The following is a 22247-nucleotide window of genomic DNA, read 5'->3' on the forward strand; positions in this document are numbered from 1 at the left end:
TAATATGAAATGACTAATTACTTAGTAGACACGCGTCAACTCGATGTTACTGTAGCTATCAGGCTAGACGAACCGTCGTCGTGACTAAACAGGATACTATGCTAAAAAACACGACGATTAAAGTATATTGTTCGGCAGTCGGCCGAATCTAAAATACATTTGGTTTCTATTCATATTATTTACATATTAATTCATAGTGTTGCCATTTCATAAAAACAAATTCACCCATAAAATAATTTTGTATAAAGATTATTTAATTATAAATTGATATAAGCATAGTTCTTGATATCATAGATTGATTTTTCTCTCTGAGAAAATGCATATATTTACATATACCACACACTAGGAACCAAAATGCCCAACCATGTGACTGTATACTGAGTTTTTTGCCGATATCTCGGTCGAATTTTTATTCCAAACCGGCGCGGTGGTAGCTTTACCATTTTGTAGCTGTCGCCCGTTTATACAGTTATATATGAATGTAAACTAATTATAAATATCCCTAGTTTAGTTTTCTTCGATGCGATATACTTGTCTAAATCATTTAAATTTATAATATAAAAATAAATCAATGATTAATATTTAAAAAACGAAATTTTAATTATATAAAAAATATTTCCAAACTAATATCATATCAAATATGGATTTCATTTAAATTTCAAACAGGAAATGCAGCTTGCTAAATATTATTATATATTTCAAAAAATATTAACTTATTCATAGACAGTGTAGTTAGATCTATTTACCCATAACGTGCTTAACAATTTAAGCATAAGTGACAACTTAATATATTAATAATAAAAGGCATCCTTCACTTCGCAGTCTTAGCCCAGCAATGGTCTTACTTGACTTTAAAATTGTCTTTGACGTCAGCCATCACTTATTCAATACTTAAATCTACATCATGATCAACATAAAGTATCATGAGAATTACATATACGTGTGTAATAAGCTAGTAGGCTGTACCTACAAAAGCATAGTCAAGCCTGCACGAGACCGTCTTTCAAAAAGTAACTGTTTTTTTTTTTTTTAAATAGCACAGAATCATACAGGACTAAAAAAGAACGTCATTTATTGTGACTTCGGTTTTAAATAATAACGTCGTCCTTTAATCATTGACAAATCATTTAAAAGTTAAAATGTTATAAAATACAAGTTAAGCGATAATTTAAACAATGAAATTCCAACGCTTGCGCAATCCATTGCCGCGCATCTTAGAAATACGTAACAGGAGTGCGCCCGCGGTGGTCTATGACGATTCACGTGAAATACTTCAACGGAATAGTTATTTTTATAACTAGTTATTACTGGTTTGACTTAGCATATCAGAGTTCGTATACTGAGACCGTATTAGCGTTACAGTTCGGAGATCACAACTTCAATTCTGCGCGCAATGTAATAACTGCTTGTATTATTTATGGGCAGAACAAACAACCAGAGCCACGGTTATCGCTAGTTAAAGTGTTTGTAATACATATATTCCATGTTTATTAAACATTTTTGAATTAGAATGTTTTTAGGTTAATTTTTTTTTAAAATTATTACTAAGCTAAGGAAAATACAGACGCCGCAAACAATTATTTACAATAACTTAAAGGGTACGCTGCAATTTCCAAGAACGGTTAAAATTAACCAATCAATTAACCGGAACGATGCATTCGCACTATCTGTGCACCAGCCGAATGCACAATAAAAAGATTTAAACAAAATTCAACTTTAATTCTATCACGTTATAGTATATTATCTCTTGAAGAAACATCATCTTATATGATTATAAAATCATCAAATTAAGTAAGCAAGTTTCAGTTCGTAGTCCACTATTTTCTAAAAAACAAATAAGAATTCAAAACAATAACAGCTTTGTACGTAATAAGTTTTGAGGCTAATATTCCGTGACACAGATAACACTTTGATCAATCACACTTACAATAATTATGATTGAGCAAAAATAAACTCTATAACTAAGAATATATTATTAAAATTAGCTTGAGATGTTTTCTCATTGAAATTTATGCAATACGATTTTTGGAAGTAAGGTTTCGAAAGAGTTTTTTCTCGATGAATGTCTCTACAAAAGGCATTGTTTTGTAATGAGTGTTAACGTTTAAGCACCGATCAGCATTCGTTGTAGGATAAATAAATGCTTAGGTAAGCTCAAAGTTTCAACACTACAAATCAATTATTGTATATTCGAAATCAGTTCAACAATATTAAATTGACATATTGGTTAGTCACGAGTCAAATGTAATGAATATAAGAGCTGACCGAATAATTAAAATAAACTAACAATTATGTAGCTCGTAAGACACCTTAGGGCTGAATCTTTACTCCCTAACAAAAGTTTAATTCCATTAAAAACAACAAATTTGGGAAAAAATATCCCGCCCTAATAAATATTTTCAAATCTTAAATAAATATTTTCAAATTTACATTGAGTATAGAAAAACGGAAAATTATTTAACATGATTATATTTATAATATATAATTTATAACGACGATACAATTAGCATCCTAAATATTTATTTTATTTGATTCATAGATATGTTAACTAAAAGGTAAACACAAACTGTTTACTAAATCTCGGTCGGCTGGACATTTCACTAGTTGAGTGACGACGGATTTCCGTTAAAAGTTATTTATAAACAAAACTTATAGTAACAATTAAACTATATCGCTAACAAGAATTAAAAAAAAAAGTAAACCGATCCATAAATATGTATCTTAAATAGTAAAGCTATTCTTAATAACATACTTTAGTAATTTGAAAAAATATGTAAATTTTTTTTTACTTAGAAGGCGAGCGAGCATGCCATCTGTTAATAATGACCTTAGCTCAATGTCAAAGTTCCACCAAACATTTCGATATAATTCTATTTATTATATATATAATATGTTATTATATATTACTCGTGGTATGACACTGACTACCTTTTATATACAATTATATTATGTATTAGTGCGAAATGACATAGTTATGTAACTGACCACTTTTAAGAAAAGCCTAAAAGCCGATTATATTTCTCTTTTACCTCTATTCAAAGTTAACATAATAATTAATTAAGAAAAAAAAAATTGACACATGACGTTTAGCCGTTTTAAATTTCGAACATTATTTTTGACATACAACCTCTTTGAAATACTAGCGATTATTACATGACGACTGTGAAATAAATGGTAAAAATATTACACATAACTGTCATACGATATCTGAGAACAAAAGGATGATTTACATCCGACTTTCAATATATAGAACCATAACAATTCAATTAATTAACATCTTTATAACTTTTCACTTGACATTTGATCGGAAAAATTCATCAATATTATTATTATTAAAAAAAAATGAAATAATCAAACCCGATCGTATTATATGTACTTAACTAAGTAAACATGGGCGATAAATAATGTACTTAACTTATTTTATGCCCTTGTTTGTTGATATAAAAAAAAAACACAAATTCCTTTTAATACCAAAATTATATCAAAATTGGTTTATTGGCGATTTTCTGATCAGTATGATAGATCTTAATAGAACATAAAAATAAATTAAATATAAAAGAACATACATTATTTTGAAACGTATAATTATTTTATTCGCAATGACTCTAAACATCACTAGAACACTTTATATATAAATACACGTGTATACAATCATAGAAAAAAAAACTATTTAGACGAGTCTCTATGCCAAATTCTAATCTAATGTTATTCGGCACACCTTATCTTTGCGATATTTTCATATTCGCAATCTCCTGCAACTGATAACTGGCCCTGCCGTAGGTTAGTGTTGTGACGTATCAAGAATCGACATCGATAAGATTAAAGGTTTAACGGTGGCATTCGCTACTATTAATAAGTAAAGATTTATTGATAAAACAATTTACTACTAATGAATGTGTGGGTAGGAAACAAATCTTATTTGAATTAAATTTTTAAATAAAAATTATTTTTTCTAATAAGTTATACATAATATTTCTTAAGTATTACTAATAAGATATTATAAATTAACAAATTCAACTGATAATAGAATCAATTACTATAAGAAAACATATCTTTATAAATATAGCAAAGATTAAAAAACAAAACATTTAATTTATTTAGAAACGATAAATTCAACATAGAAATTAACCCAAACCGTTTAACAACTTAATAAAACTATCGATAAATATTTAAATTAGAACAGCACTACTCGCAGTGCAACGCTATCGCGTTTTTAATACTACGACAAATATTAGTTGGCAAACATAGGCGATTCTAGCCACGAAATATAATATCTAAGTTCGTTACGTTTTTAATTTATAATTTATATTTGATTGATATTTCAACGTTTGCCGTAGTTTAGTAGTGATGAATGTTTTATTACATTTAGTTCGATGTTTGTTTTTCATCAGCATTATTTGTTTGTAATGTTCGGTCGCGATTTTCGCACCCAAAGCATCCATCATAGCCAACAGCTTGTTTAATTTTAAAAATAAACTAACCTACAAAAACAATCAACTTTTTGGCATGAAAAATATATTTAGGGACATTGTGATTTTTTTTTTTTATATTAACAAGTAGTACTATTCTGGAAGAAGAAACTCGAATCTCACCGCAGAAAACGAACGTTAATTTCAGAATTCATAATGCGACATTAACTATATAGATAATAAAAGTTTATATACGTATAGAGTAGCGTATCACCGTTGATCGGTTAAAATTCCACGAGTAAGATACAGAGTGAATTTTTACAGAACCCCGCAGTGCAGGATTCGATCTCGTAATGTCAAAAAGTGATAAGTCACATTGACTATTATTTATTTATTTATTTAAGCCTCATTTATTCCTTAGTATAATAATAATAATAAGAGGTATTTGTTTTTTTTTTTATAAATCTAATTTTAACTAAGGACCTCTCGACGAGTCACTCCATTTTTTTCTGTCTTGAGCTATTCTCATCCAGTCTTTGTTTAAGAATTTTAAAAGTTCGTCTTCCCATCTTTCCCTTGAAACAAGATAACATTGACTATATTAAGAATAATATTAAGACTAATAAGTCGGTTATCAACATTTCATGTAACAGTATTAATAGGAAATAAATTGATTACCTACTCCTTAAGAATTTCACTACGTGTTATTATTATTTAAATATGTATACTAAAAAAAAAGGATATATTATATATATCATTGTATTTAACAAACATACTGTATCTCAAATGTTGGAAGAAAGTAACTACTGAGTTCCTTGTCGGTTCTTCTCGGTAGAATCCACATTCCGAACCGCTGGTAGCTTTACTTAACACAGTTCTGTAAAATGTCGATTCAAAAGTGCCTGTAATAAGCTTGAATAAATTATATTTTGAGTTTGATCAATAGAACTAACAGCTCTCGACTCAATACTGACGATATATCAAACAAATTTAATTGTATTTGTTTGTACAAATGTTTCAAATGCTGGAAAATAGTACTTATTCAATAGAATCTATTTATATTTTGAAACAGTGGTGGCTTTTCATTTAATACAATGACTGTAAATCATCATTGAAAAGTGCTTGTAAAAGCCTACTTTAGTAAAGTATGTTTTGATTTGATTTTATTTGTTATATGCATTGAAGAGCAATAAGTGTTTACGTCACTGTTATAAAATGAATGACACTTTGCATTTGACGATTAGGTGAATTTCAAAATTAAAATATCACAATAAATATAGTGCACCTCGGTATAACGAAGCGAGGCTCTTCTTCTTTCTAGTTTCTATGCGTTTGAGTTTAAGGTGGTCCAGCTACATACTGGAATCTCTGGATCTAGTGGCTATATTATTGTATATGGATATATTTAGACAATTATAGGTTTATTGTCAAACATTCTCTATAGCGATCTGAAATGTGTAAGTTTAGAGTGTTTACACGCCCCTCCCTGGGTCCAGTGAAGAGGTCGGTCATGCACATGAACTCGCGTAGAAGTTCCTATTAGATTTTAAGACTAATGGATTAGCAAGTGCACTTTTAATAAGCCCCGCGTAGTACTCTGTTGACATTGGCCGCCGTGAAATTGGTCAGTAGAGTATCTTCTTATACTATATCTATAAAAAAATATATAGCTATTTTTCTAGAACGCGTATCACACAAGAACCCTTGAATATTTTGACATGAAATTTGCACTGTTATATTCAGCGGGTTTCGGTGAAAGTTTTTAGTTAAACATTAAAATACAACGTAGAAGGTAATCACAGTAACGCACCGGTTTGCCTTATATGATATATCTAGATAACGTACATTCTATTTTCGAAAAGTGTATTAGTAATTATATGTAAAATCATGACTCTTTTGTAGGAAACTGAGAGCTTTATATAAATAAAATTATTATTCTAACCCTTTTATATATATTATCACTTTAAGTCAATGTACGGGTCAAAACACCCAGCTCAATAAGGAAGTGCATATATATATACTTTTATATATGCGTTTTACATAATATATTAACAAAGCATTATGTACGCAGAAGAGGGCTATTTGTGCAATTTATAGCCTGGGCCCAAAAGATTCGTTTAGAGGTAAATTTAAAGAAATTAAAATAATGACTGTCGCTTCTCAATTTTTTTTTGATAATGTTATGTATGTACGCAAAAACATAAATGTTTTTCCCAGAAATTGTGACGTACATTCTATTAACACTAGGAACAAGAATAAACTTGTTACTCCAAGTACCCGATTACACAGGGTTAGTAACTCTTTTTTGGGGCAATGTATACGTTTTTACAACAGGATCCCAGAAAACGTTCAAAATTATTCAATTATAAAATTCAAAAGAATCGTTAAAGAGCGTTTGTGTGCTAAAGGATATTAAAATACTAATGACTTTTTAGTTGACTGCACACCTTGGGAATGAAATGATCGCCTCCAGGCTGTTTCAAATAACTAAAATATAAATATTATTGGACATGCAAAATAGAAAAAAAAAAAAATCCCGCTGAGTTTCTTTTGCCGGTTCTTCTCAGGTCCGAGGTGTTAAATTCCGAACCGGTGGTAGATTTTTGACTATCAATAAGCAGGTGTAAACACTTCTATATTGAATAAAGTTTTTTAACTTTGACTTTTGACTTTGACGTCGTAAACATAATGTTGTAATCCTATGATTGCTGAGAACAGACGTTTATCATATTTCATATATATATAATTATTTATAATAAAGAAAGTTTAAAGTATTATTTAATTTTATTTACTAGAAATAAAGCTTAAAAAAAGTCAACATTTAAAAAAATGCAATCTTTTATTATTGATTATATTTTGACTTGCCCTTAAAATCGTAAAAAATATCATTTATATAAATCATTTACGCTAATAGACAAAATATAGAAGCTTCTTATGTCATAATCAAACCTGCGATTTAAACATCGCTAGGCGGTCAGCGAGTGAGCTATAGCTGATCATGAATTAGATCATCTGAATATAATGATGGAGTTTTTTATAATCCGTACGCAAAGCTAAAAGAGCCATTCTAATGAAGCTAGAACTGATAACATTTGAACCGACTTGGAATAAAAAATTGAATAAGTCTCTTTGTGGTGAGATAATGTAACAATTTGTTTACTAGAATTACGTTACGGCGTTGTACTTCGAGCAATTTGTAGTATTCCGACTTTTCTATACGACATCATACGTTTTTTTCCTTAGCATTTCAATTTTGTACGTTCTATTGAAAAACATTGTTCTATTTACGAAAATTTCGACATTAACTTGACAATGTATAAATATTATAAAACTAAGTAACAATTTCTTATATAAAACGCCTTTTTTCGATCACAGTATTATATATACATATATATATACAAGGATGTTAATAATAATTCTGTAAAAGTGATTTGAATGATTCAATTAAAATATACAATTAATTATATAATATACAAAATTATGTGACTATCGTTCATTCGAAGCAACATACACATCGGTCACTCAATTAGTTAAATTATACATTTTATGATCAATTTATTCAACATGATCATTAAAATGAACGATCAAAAAAAAATTGAGTTGGAAATATTGCTGTATTTTATTGAACATATTAAATACCAAATTATCATAAAAGGCTATATTTGTCCTCACGGAAATATTCTTCAATAGATAATTTTAGCAAATTCATTTTGTTATTTTAGGGTTCTTTGGCCAAACAACACACATATAAAATTTTCGTTGCTGAGAAAATATGCTGAGACGTTATTTAATAATAACATTAAACGGCCATAGTAAAATTTTACTTCGAATAAATAACAGTAACGAAACACCTAAGTTAGGTTAGGTTAACTATTTTCCGTAAACGTTCTAACATAAGGCGTAAATATGTAACCAACCGAAGGTTCTGAGGCCCGGAATCACGTAGGCTCTATGCATTATTTCCGTAAACAAGTAGTATATGAGCAGGAATCATCCAATCGGAATGAAGGTCAAATTTTGAATAGCCAACCAGAGCGGGTCGTTTGGTATTCGAACTATGTAGGCTCTGTGCGAAAGCGAAAGTGGGCCAATAGCGTGTCTAGTTTCTATGTGAGGGTGGCATGTGTGGACGTATGTAAATAGGTTCTATTTGAACGTGTGCGTTGTGAATGGAGCTTTCAGAGCCTTTGTTACGTAATGAAGCTACGGTGCTGAGTTTTAAATGACTTGACGTTCAAATACTTAAAGTTACATATCGTTTAGAAATGGCTCTAAAACAAATCTTATATTTTCATTATATATTATATGGAGCTATATTTCATATATCATACTGTTAACCTTATATAATTGATTATAAAATCTAAATCTAAATGGGGTAGTTAATACATTGGGTATATAAACTTACTAATAATATCATTAACTTTTTAATGTTCAAAATTCGCGTTTTATCATTAGAAATACTTACGTAATCATGACACATGAAAACATCCGGCTACTTATGTATGTTTTGATATTTTATCGAACATGATATAAAAATTACAAAAAAATAAAATTTACCATCGAAAGTATTATAATACATAAATTAGATTCACCAAAATAATAATGAAAATGTTTCTTTTACAGATTTAAGACAAGCGGTCGCTGTTAATTGGACAGTCGCTATCACAAAGGTATGTCCAATATTACTTCTTTAAATAGCAATATATAACACATAAATGATAATTAAATGTTAAAAGGAAATTGTAATTTGCAAGAAAACTGTTGCATCTCGTGTCAATGTGTAAACAATTTCAACAAAGAAATATCCACCAATACAACCTTTGCATTTGATAACTCTGAAACGATCCACGTGACCTGCACGTGGTTATCGTCTCGCCTTATCCAAATTATAACATTGTTTAATTTATTTTAGCTCCTGATCATTTTTTTATATGAAAACACAAAAATATATTGAAATTTTCCGATAACATTTAATAAATTCTCATTTCCTTGTTTATTAACCTTAAAGAAACAAAATTCGATCTCGTGGCTACGATATATTTATTAATTCAATATATTTTTGTCCTAAAATTTCATTAAGGTAATTTCTAACTGTTAGAAGAAAAGGCTGTCAACGAACACATTTAACCAAAAAATCTTACATCATACTCTTACGGTACCGCAAGCATCCAAGTATCAATACTTATCACTTGTAAATACAAGTTTAATCTTAAGATATTTTTAAAAACCTATTATATTACAATATAATAATGAAGTCGATTTTTGATAACGAGTAGGTAGGTCACGACGTCTGAGCTCTGACACTAAGCTAGATAAAGCCTAAGTTTTTAGTTCTTTTTGAGATAACGATGCTTTATTATAGTATTTAAAATCTTAAAAATTATAAACATCGTGATGACAGCATTTGGACCTATTTATATAAATTATAGAATAGCGGTCCCAAAGTGACCCCACGGTACACCTATTAATATATACTCAATAGGTAAATTATACGCATTACCGAGCCGCACTTTAAAAAATAGTGCGCAAAATTATTGAATATTCTTCTGTGTAAATAATTTAAAATATTTAATAGATTGTTTTGCGATTATACGAACGATATATCTTATCAAAAGCCTTACAAAAAAACCTTGAAATATTTACTAGACAAAATATCAAAACCAATGGTAATCAGTACATAGGACTGAAATAAATACGTTTAAAAAAAATTTTTAGTAACATTTAAGTATTTACATCAAAATATAATTATGATCTCATTTTTCGGTGAATTAGTTATCAATAGGTATGAATAATTTCATATTATTTTCATATTGTTCATTAAAAACTATTGTATTCTAAGATAAATATGTGTTCTTCATTTACACACTTTGTTAGGAACGCTATTTGAAAATATTCAAAATTGTGTAAATTTTACAAATATCATCCGTATATAATATTTTTGCTAATAAGTCACAATTACGCTGCCATTATTATTATCTGTGACGAGTATTTGTTTCATCTTAAAGTTTTATTTATCATTCTAATTTCAAAAAAATATATGTCAAATATAATTTAAATGTTTTTTTTTTTTTTATAACGACGACGAACAAGTTTTATTATCAATCAAATTTTATAGGTTAAGTAATTTTTATAATACCTATATTATTAAATGGTATACCGTACGAACTAAGTTATTATTTATTAATAACACCAAAACGAAAAAAAAAATAAGAATTTTAAATCGTTGCAATGTTGTAAGCCGTAAGATTAGGATTATAAATCCACATTAATTAATTTATACACTTACAAACTATGTTTTTTAGTTTTCTTTAACGCTCCAAGACTAAGTTATGACCCAGCTTTGACACCTGTGGTAGAACCTACCATTATTAATGTATAACTATATCTATGATATAAATATGTATTCAATTGTAGACATTCACAATATCGCAAGCCAATAGCAAAGACAAATATTTAAATAAAGCAACATACTTGCAAAACCATCTGTACAATTTGTCCGGACCTTGGAATATGCAATTATAATTTAGTATCGATAAATACAAATGAGCAAATATTATCCGTAAATTAAATTGCTTATAATTCGATCATTATCATAACATATTACTAAAAAAAAAAACTTTTTTTCGATATTTTTTTTTAATTGACAATATTTATGTCGTAACACACTCTCGCATCCGTCAATTATCATTTCTTCTTTATTTTGGCCACGTTTTTAACTAAGTTAAAACTAACTTAATAAATTTCATATATACAATCGTACGTGGAATTAATCTTTAAATAAAATCTCTAAGCAAGGCAAGTTAAATATTCGATGTTATAATTTTATTTGTATAGGTTTTTATTTAATAATAAAACTTTTATTTTATAGACGAAGAACAAAAGGACTGTACGTGAATCTAGAACATAGATTTCTATGAAAGACTTCAACGCGGGTGATTGAAATAATAAAGGTTTTATGAACCGTAAATATCGTGGTAAAGACACGAAATTGCACTTTACACTAAAAATGTAATTCAAAGTTAAATCTTTTGTAAATACACATTTTGTAATTAGGTAAGTGTTTATCATTAACGTCATTTAACGGAAAATACTTTACATTTACATGGAAGCACTTTGCAAGCCCCTCTGGGTAACCCACTCGCCATATAACTGCAATACTAGAATTGTTGTGTTACATAAGTGAAAGGAAATCTTTAAATAGTGTATTAATTTGTACGAAGCAATAAATATTATTTTGATAATCTTCTGAAATAAAATCCGTCTACTAAAACTGTGTACAAAAGAACAAAAGGTCAAACATTGAGTTTCTTTTTAATTTCATATGATGTATTTCCGAAAGTGAAGCAGAAATATCGATATTCGTTCCATTAAAAACTTTTTACACGATCTATATTTATCATAAAACACAACGTCCGAGTGATTTATTTTATAACACTAGAAATATTCAGAAACCTAAACTATACGGCCGATAAGATATCAGGTAGCCTAGGTTTTTGATAAAACGCTAAATTTACAAAAAAAAAATGTGATAACGAGCGGCTATCGGCGTGGTGATGCGCCTGCTCGCTTCTAATTCAGTTATTAACAAAATTTATTACGTATCTTTACGAATATTATAATCGTGAGCCTTAGCCGTTAGTGATCGTGTTACTTCTGAGAGTTTTGACGAGACGTGCGACTGTGGCAAAATGTATTAGTTCTGTCGAAACGTTTCCAGTACAATAAGTACAGACTGAAAATGTCCTACGGCTGGCCTCAAGCTTTCTCTCGTTTTAAAGATTGGATTTAGATGTCAACACGCCGTCCATCCCCATCCAGGTTTGTAGACACACGAAGAAAATTAATTATGCATAGATTATATCACAAATAGAACATAATAGTATTTGAACCCGCTATCTTTGAATGCACACACACAAAACTTTAGCAACTTTACAGGTTTTCACTCTGCAATTTTTACTTTAAAGTTAATAGAAATATCATGTATTGATTTAAATATATAAAGATTTATTTTCATTGTTTGATATTATAATACGACACATTCATATTAATTAATATCAAAACGATTTATCAATGCAATTTAATGTACAGAGAAATCTAAACTGACCATGATTGATCAATCATTCGTGATAGTATAACTAATGCCATTAATCGGTGTAGTTTTTTTTTCTAAATTTAGGTATCTGATAAGATAATAGTCTGAAGTTTAATCTTTATCATTCATTCCGAATGAAGATTAAATCTTTCCATTCATTTTTTATTTCAGAATGTTATTCTTATAATTCCCACCACAATTATATTAAAGATCAAAATTTATTTTTTTCGTTTTTAATATCATCAAAATAAGTACATATTTAATTATAATAGCTATTTAAACATAACTTACAAATTAAATCATAATGATGTATGTAAATATGTAATTCGGTTAAAATGTTTTTGTTTTTTTTTTTAAATATTTAATTATGATACGGATCCCTAAACAATTCGTTATCTATCTATACAGAAACAAATATAATGCATACGATAATGCATATATTATATAATTTTATCTATCAAGATAGTGTATCCATGTAATAACTTCAAACATAGACCCTTTTTTAATAAATATTAGAGTTTAATTTCGCGTGTGTATACTAAAGGATTACAGAAATACCTGTAGTATATTGCAAGTTTATCAATTCGTAGACGGTTATAAAACTAAAATATAGATTCTGATTAGACTTACAAGGTATTTTTAACACATTAACGTTAAAAAATAGTTTAAGCGAGTAGATAGTTAAATTAAAATATATATTTTATATAAATTACGACCAATAAAATTAAAACTTTCATTTGTTTCTAATCAACCGTATAATTATGTAGTTTATTTTGAGCAAACTTAAAGTATGCTCTACTTTAATTTAAAATTATTTAAACGTATCATAGAATGAGAAGTAAATAAAATTAATCTTAAATGTGTATCAAGTGTATGATTTTGAGTCGTATTAAGAGGGATATAAGTATCATTTTTATTTGTCGGATCTTATTGATATCTCCCCATTGTATATAATGTTATGTGTCGCGTAAATCCTTTGTAGAGGTGTGAAATACACAAAAACACTATTCATTTATTTATAAAGATATTTTTAAATGGGACAAAACGGACATTTTGGTTTTGGTGTGTGGACCAAGGGATATGATTCCGATGGTTTAGGATTTTAATTTTTTTTTTACATTTATTTAAATATAAGAATATGTTTTGAAACATAGAGAGATGACGTGCGAATGTTTCATTGTACTATATTTCTAATAATTGAAATAAAATAAGGCTTCACTGAGTTGAAAGACATAACTCAAAAAAAACTTCAGAAATATTTGGTATACCTAATATCCACAGAGAAATATAAATATATATTTAGGTATCTTGCATGTGTCTCATGAATTACGCCACGTATACAGGGAGTGTGCCTTTTCATAAAGGTTGAATGGCTCAGATTTGCAAAGTGGTGTCGCGGCTCCTGCAGTTACTTTAGATTTACAAATAGCGCGGAGGCACATCTGTGCTAATATTAGACCTAGGGTGTGATCCGTCAATTGAAGCCTGTTTCGACAAATAGTTAAGATTTGTTTCTTATTTAAAGTAGCTTTTTCTCGTTTCTATGCCTGATATTATCCTGTAATGTGATGATCTTTCAAATATACCAATATTCGTCTTTAATATGATAATTATGTAGGTATCATAGATATTCGTTTTTTTTTTTTAATTCAGAATTGAAAAAGTTAAATATTTCAACTCAAAACCGACTTTAACTGGACTCGCGTATACAATTATAATATTAATTATACGTCACTACGTTGAGTTTAGATTTTTTCAGGCAGAATATCTTTAGGGATATGTATAAGTAAGAACTAAGATATTTAAGTAAACAAACTTATACTATTTGTTGATCTTAGTACCAGAGATAATTCGTATCACATACCGATGGAAACATGATCGTCATTGTTACAATGGCGGCCACTGGGTTATTGTCTACGATTGTTTAAAAAATTGCACTGAAATATCTGTTTTTTATTTCAAACCATAATACCTGTGCTATAAGGTTTAAAGTGCTATGTAAGGTGACTGTAGAGTTTTTTTTTTCGTAGAAATCTCTATGAAAAATGTTTCGACGGAAATCTTATAAGAAACAAGAATATTAGCTTTTATTTGATTGGCAGTTTAACATATTTTCGCTAAGTTATTATATAATATTTTATATACATTGATTTCAATGTGGGGCAATCCCTCACACCCTATATATTTTAATAAAATGTATTGCTATTTAAAGTTCATTAAGATTGTTATCCTGAAACACCGGTTAAGATGCCGCCTGGAATAAAATCATCCCGGCACATCAAACATCACAATCAAATTCAATCAAAATAAAATAAAAAGATTTGTTAGTACAAAGAAAATATATTCGTTTAGACGTAATTGTATTAGAAAGTAAACGTTAAGAAACGTCTATATATATATTATAATTATATTTTTGTGATACTATTAGGTAAATCAAGCATTTTAGTTTATCTTAACTTCCTATGTCGAGCTTATGTCGGTCTTTTTAGGGAAGCCAATAAATCCTTCTTTCTTATTGGCTAAACGTTTATTTAAGAAAAAAATATATATAGTACTATGAAATATAACAATAGTATTCCTGAACTTTCTATCTTTTATTGTTCTGAATATGCGCTAAATTCATGGTTTACAAAACTTTACAAAGCCTTATAACAAACAATACCTAAAAACACGTTCTTATTTTCGAAACATGGTTTCTACAAAAGGAAGCCGTATTTTAAATAGTAGCCATAATTAAACGTTTTTCACGATTTGTTTAAATATTTTTTTTTAAGCTAAAGCTATTTCAAAATAGTTGACATTCACATTCTGTAACGCGTTGCCGCCTAAAAAGGTATTTTATAAGGTAATAAAATGCGCAAACATTTCAGGTTCTTTAGCAAAGTGCAAAGTTAAAAAGGTTAAATAATAAACAATACAAGCTTAATTAACGCAATGGCAACACTTAAATAAATAAATCATTAAAAGTAGTTATCTTTGGTTAGAAAAAATAAACCAACGTATCACACGCAGCTATCTCCAATGCCTAGATCAAAGAATGAGTTATACAATAATTACAGGCGGTGATTAAAAAAAACGGGTCACAGATAATAAGACAGAACATATCACTTGTTATTGACAATTTTAAATTATTGCACATTTGTCCCATTTTTTACACAATAATTACTATCGATGCAATTATTCATTTCTATTTAAAGATGGCAGTAAATATTAAGATAAATCTCTATTGTAACGAGATTATGTTCACAATTAAACCAACTCGCACTTGGCGTGTTTATTAAAATAAATATATAAAATGATAATTATTTATGTTTAATATACGAACGGAAAAATAAAATTATATGTCTTGTATTTAATAAGTAATATGATCAAGACTATCAATATTAATATATCTATATTTAATAAAAATGTACTCAATAAAAAACCTTCAAGCAATATTATTTTTCGCTCACAGATAACAACCACATGACTCGATAATTGGCGGTAAAAAAAAATCAAGATGGTGGACACACAGCACTTTTGCCTCCGGTGGAACAACTACCAGAGTAGCATCACCAGCGCTTTCGAGAACCTTCGAGATGATGAAGATTTTGTAGACGTGACCCTCGCCTGTGATGGAAAGAGTTTAAAGGCGCATAGAGTCGTACTATCAGCATGCAGCCCATATTTCCGAGAGCTGCTCAAGGTAATAATTAAGCTTATATTAAAATATTTATGTAGATGGATGTTTGTTTCTTTTAATTATGTTCATAAAACGGTTTAAATATATTTATAAACAAAACAACGTTATTTTTAAATGCAAATCGCATAATTAATTATGTTTAGTTTATGTAAAACGACCGTTTAAAATACATTTCAATTTCAAAACAATAGTCAATCGAACTCAGCTGAATTTCATAACATTAAAAATACACTAAATATGAAGAGATTGACTCATTCTGCTCAATTTTTTACATTAATAATAATAGTTAATAATATTTAAATTAAAAAAATAAAAATAAAACTGCAAAAATTCTAGGCATTGCAGCTATTGTCAGGTGTGGGGTTCGAACCCACGCTCCCTCTCGGGAACCAGAGCTTAAATCTGGCGCCTTAGACCACTCGGCCAACCTGACGTGAATACTATTCATTGAAATACGATATACTTTCCTCATTCAAATAACTACTTAAATATTTTATCAATAAATATATATTTACTTTATTACTTTTTATTGTTACATAATTTGAAATATTCACTTAATTTATTCGAATCGCATAACAAATGCTTATGGGAAAAAAAAATTATATTGCTAAATAATTAAATAAAACTAAATATTTTCGTTAATAAATAAATATTTATTATTATTATAATCAAATATTACGACGACGTATGTAGTATGTACTCGCCGTACACATACAAGTTTACTCAATTGTATGCGTGGCGTGAGGGGGTGGATCAGCGACGGAAAGAGGGCAAGACGTCATAAGACGTCATTCCGTTTACCTTTACGGTATACGGATAAGGTCTAACCCCAAAATTGGCAATTGAAGATTTATGATAAAAAATATTTTTTTTATGAATTTAATAACAAGGACTTCGACTGACTTTGCCTAGTGTCGATACACCGATGTCGCTAATGAGTTATGACTTTCCTCTCTCGCAGTCAACACCTTGCAAGCACCCAGTGATTGTGCTACAAGATGTCGCATTCCCGGACCTACACGCACTAGTAGAGTTCATCTACCACGGCGAGGTGAACGTGCACCAGCGCAGCCTCTCGTCCTTCCTCAAGACAGCTGAGGTACTCCGCGTATCCGGCTTGACACAAAATGATGATGCTCAGGGGGTAAGTAAAGGATAGAACTGCTATAATAATGAATATCAAGAAGTATTGTATCCAGTGGCGTAGCTAGGTGGGCAAGGGCGCCGGTGCATTGGAAAAGAATCGGTCTCTCATCCCCTCTTTAACTTTAATTGCCTTTCCAAATTATATATACGAAAAATAAATATCTTGTGAGCAGGGTCGAGGTTTTCTAGCTGCAGGAGCTGGCGAGTTGGCTGACCCGCTCTTATCAAAGCTTAGGTTAGAGGGCCCCCTGAGGTCCGGGGCCCCGGTGCACTGCACCACTTGGCACTACGATAGCTACGCCACGTATTGCATCAAAATCAACGGTATCTGGGTCGTGATAGTCAGACGCTCTGTTATACCTAAATCCTCCTCTTACTTACAGAATACCCGTAGGTATTCTCCAATATTTTAAAGGCACCGCCTTTTTTCTTTTTTTTTACAAAATTATGTCGGTCTTTAAAAACTCTATTTTAAACTAAGTGTTTTTATTTAATTAGTTGAAAATTAAATCTTCACTACAGACCTTAATTCTATATGTAAAGTTAAAAACAAAAAAAAAAATCAAATCGTAATGCGTTAATCTCTACAACTACCAGTTCGATTCGAAATATTCTGGAACATTCGATTTATTTCTGTAAAATAAACATCGCTGACTAGTACTCTTTAAGTAATATAATTTTATTTCAATTGTCATCGTTTGCGTAATAAAGTCTTACGAGATATGTGGGTTATTTACTAAACTCACACTTAACTGAGTATAATAATAGTTTTACTGTCGAATAAAATAGTATGGATCTTATAAATTAACTATTCACATAATATACCACTTCGATGAATGCTGTCAGCATTATACATGAAATACTCGCAAAAATATCAAAATTGAAAATACAAGTGTTTAATTAATTATAATGTATAATCATTAGTTCGTAGTAATTCTGAAATTACAATGAATAGATATCGTCGGTCTAGACTTGCGTGTAAGATAAACCACAGGCGTAAATCGATCACGAAAATCAATATGCAAACGATATTTTTACACGATAAACGTTAGGCGTTGCAAGTGGCGTGAAGTGACGCTTTTTTTAATTTTATGTAATAGGAGGTCAACGACATCCCTCTTATAATATTAGCGATTGATTAGACAATACTTGTTCGTGTGCATCGATCATACTAAGATTCGTATTCGTCAACAGCCGCTCGTGCAGAGCATCGCTCGCGCAGCCGCCGCCGCCGCGTCGTCGCCGCACACCCCTCCCCACCCCGCGCACACCCCGCACGCGCCGCACACCCCGCACACCCCCAGCTACACCGAGAAGCTGGAGGAGGCTCTGCTCCACCCGCCGCCGATCATGCGCCGCATCCCGCTCCCCCCGCGCCGCATGTCCCGCTCCGCGGACAACTCGCCCGACGTCATCAAGCGTGCTCGCCACGACAACAACAACGACCAACCGCAGATACACGACTTCTCGACGAAGAACCACTCGATGGTGAACAACACTCGCGCCCATAACGAGCAAGGCAACAACGGGAACGGGATCTCAAACTCCAGCTCGTCCCCCTCCCCGCGGCTGATGGACGAGGTGAAGAACGAGCCTCTCGACATGATCTGCCCTTCGAACCCGGACATCGACAGGAGTACGGATGACACACCGCCTCACTCCCATCACAGACCACTTGTGAGTTGGTAAAAGTCATCCACTGTAACAGAATCGACGATAGATATGAAATAAAAAAATACTCTACAGACCCCTATCCTTCACGATACAACACAAATACACAATTATACAAGTATTATTCAGATATAAATTGATTAACAGAACTTTCAGAATGTAGGACTTTATGTCACGCTTCAAATTCTTAGCAGAAATCTTTGTAAATATTTTTAATTCCATTTTAATCTCGAAATGTTCTTAAATTAGTCAATCCACGATTGACAACGAGTTGACATATTGAAGATTCTTAATGAAAGCGGTAATACAATATTATAATATAAACACGTGACTTCCTCACGTTCTCATTGGCATTGAGACTTACTGAGTATTAGAACCACTAACTAGAATCTATACCCGGAATCGTTTGAGAGTCGTATGACACGTCGAACGAAACAACGCGCGCGATTTTAGCGACCTGACCTTCCAAAAACGAAATCGTACATTTTTTATCTGTAAAATGTACGTTAATTATTTTTTTTTGTTCATATCGTGTAATAATTAGCAATGACTTAAGACTAAAAAAATAAACAGACATTGTCATTATAAAGAACAAAATCGACTATTATGCAACAAATTCTTTATCATCTGCATCGCAAAACATATTTTTCTTACAAAATTCTAGAGTGGAAATTGTTCTTAAATCGTTTTTTAATAAAGCTTAAGTTTCAAATTATTTTACATGGAAATAAATACAGAATGATCTAAAATAAAATACCTACAACATATGTTTTTCTAATAATATTATCAATGATGATGACAGGCAACCTAAGTCTCGATAAATATACAGACAGAATACATTATATTCGTTACGTCAAGATAAGCCGATTCCAATCAAAGAACAAAAGTAACGCTGTACTAAAGTTTAATGCCTACGTCCCGCTGTCTCAGGGAGGCGGGCCGCCGTCCCGCGCAAGCTCGGCCGAGGCGGACGACCGCACCCCGCCCCCGCAGATGCCCCCCTCGCCGTTCATATCGCCTGCCGATACCAAGCTATTCGCGCCGCAGCACAACTACAACTACAGCATGACGGCTCTCACTGATCCTTCTGCTTTAGCCGGTAATGATGCTTTTGTGATGTGATTTATGTAACGTATTGTGTTTTTCTTTTACTGTAAAAACTAGAAATTAATTACTACAGTTTTTTTTTTTACATACGAACTAGGAAGCATATTTTATTTTGATTATCTGATAAACTCATGTTATAAGTCTGGTTAGTTAAATTAAAACATGGTCAAGTGTCAATATCACAATATATTTTTCTCAGGTATGATTTGAGAATTTTCAAAGTAATAGAAACCATTTCAGAAGGAAATATTTACATCAGAAAATTTACGGTGGTGGTACTTGTTGAATTATTAAATAGGAGATAAAGACTAGGTATTAGAAGGTTTAAAACAGCATTGGTATGGAGGAGTGAATAAGAGCCATGCAATTTCCAGGTCTGCCGAGCCCGCTGGCGCCGGACGGCATGGCGAGCACATCACAAGGTGAGTTGGCTTGTTAGCAACAAGTTTATTTTATGCATACCTACATATATTGAAACAAACGATATTTTTAATGCACTGTCTGTCGTATGCCACCATCACCGCTTCCTCTCTGCTCTGTCATTATTAGGTATATATATCATTATTAGGTTTTATATTTAAAAAAATTAAATGTATGAGGCAATTATCACGTGACATATTTTTTAATATATGTATTATTTATATATATACTCCTAACCTGTATATGTCTTCATTATGTGCTGTGTTTTGTACTCAATATTAATGTTAGCTTTTGTGTATTGGTTCGATGTATTAGCTCGTATCTCTTTTCATTTATCAGAATTGAACGATCTGCAAAAATGAGAATTGATCATTGAACCAAAACGCAACTTGGCGTGCATGTTAATGTATTGTTACTATAGTTTAATGTATTCTATACCAAGAAATTGCTAGCTTGTTTTCTAGATGTGTCTTAATAAGTTACGCTAGGAATCCCTCGTCCCGTTTACTCCTTTTAGTTCATTTTTTATTTTCGTTACATTTTTAAAACGAATTACTTCCTATTATTTTTGATTCTCACTCAGTTACCCCCTAATCGTGAAATACAAAACGCACTAAATGTTGAATTGGCTAATATCGTGCCGGTTAAGAAGAAAAAAATATATATATAAAAGAAGACGATAGCTTACAAAATTTCAAGAAAAATCTGGAAAAAATCTGATCGAAAGTTAGCTTCATCGAAAAGCGTTGTCATGAATCATTCGTGTATCTAAACATTCTCGGGTTACCCTTAGCCGTTGTTCTCTCGGGAAATATATCGTTGGGACACACAAGATTGGACAATGGAAATTTAGTAGCGATTACGTGGTGTCAGTTTATTTAAAAGATATTTCATTGAAGAATAACTAATGCTTTCGTTCGAGAAATTCGAAACCGCATCAGCCGATAGCGCGTAATGAAAACAATTGATTCACTCATCGCTCAATCATCGGTCAGCTTAACTAAGACGTAGGTCGAGTTAGGAAAAGAATTTATTGCGTTACTAATACCGCTTGGCATAATATCGACGCGTCGGATGGCTATCATCAAACTGTAAGGGGGGTGGCGGTGCTTGAAAGTTAAACGAGAGGCTACGATAGTGAGTGCATTAAAAGTGCGTTCGGAAGCTTCGATGGGGCTAACTGCTTGTGTTGTGACCAGGTGGCGCCCGCACCCCCCAGGAAGAATACAGATGCGAGCCCTGTAACAAGAGCTTGTCTTCCCTGACGCGGCTCAAACGGCATATCCAAAACGTTCACATGCGACCGTCCAGGGAGCCCGTGTGTAACATTTGCCGACGGGTTTACTCCAGCCTGAATAGTCTGAGAAACCACAAGTCGATCTACCACCGCAAGCAGCAACCGCCCTCCGCCGGCCAGGGCCCCTTCTACCCTGTCAATTGACGCCCGACGAATCCGTTGCCATACACGTTGCCATTCGAAGAATCAAAGCTGCCATCCCAACCACCTAAAACATAGCCATAGTCTTGCCCTTAGACTTCTGTTAAGTTTAATAAAAATGTAACGCGATATGTTCCTAACATTTGTACATAGCATAGTTTTACGTGTACTTGCATGCGCATCGCCAGACTCTATTATATTATGTATCTATAAATTATCGTTACTAAAATAAAATGTACGCTTGCGTGAGCGTCGCTCGCACGCGCCACGCCTCTCTGGAAC

The 22247-nt window shown here is 31.4% G+C and overlaps 1 protein-coding gene and 1 non-coding gene across 13 annotated transcripts in view; one reads left to right on the forward strand and one right to left on the reverse strand.

The window, feature by feature from the left end:
• The window catches only part of Br (broad), a 122393-nt gene that overhangs the window by 88323 nt on the left and 11823 nt on the right, over positions 1 to 22247 (forward strand). For 10 of the 12 annotated variants that reach the window (XR_003368997.2, XM_026638783.2, XM_026638789.2 and 7 more), the window contains 6 exons: positions 9033 to 9079; positions 15956 to 16186; positions 17145 to 17327; positions 18524 to 19006; positions 19931 to 20099; positions 20482 to 20529. Coding sequence is in view for 11 of the 12 variants with exons in the window: in XM_026638783.2 (XP_026494568.2) it covers positions 16001 to 16186; positions 17145 to 17327; positions 18524 to 19006; positions 19931 to 20099; positions 20482 to 20529 (1069 nt within the window). In the remaining variant the exon portion in view is untranslated. Of the gene's footprint in view, positions 1 to 9032; positions 9080 to 15955; positions 16187 to 17144; positions 17328 to 18523; positions 19007 to 19930; positions 20100 to 20481; positions 20530 to 21726; positions 22110 to 22247 lie in introns of those variants that run through there. The other 2 variants (XM_026638790.2, XM_064216713.1) reach the window with 2 other exon arrangements.
• On the reverse strand, positions 16533 to 16616 carry Trnal-uaa (transfer RNA leucine (anticodon UAA)). The gene has a single exon. It is a non-coding gene; the product is annotated as a tRNA-Leu (tRNA).

This window comes from Vanessa tameamea, chromosome 13 (genome assembly GCF_037043105.1).
Source record: "Vanessa tameamea isolate UH-Manoa-2023 chromosome 13, ilVanTame1 primary haplotype, whole genome shotgun sequence".
Taxonomy (NCBI): domain Eukaryota; kingdom Metazoa; phylum Arthropoda; class Insecta; order Lepidoptera; family Nymphalidae; genus Vanessa; species Vanessa tameamea.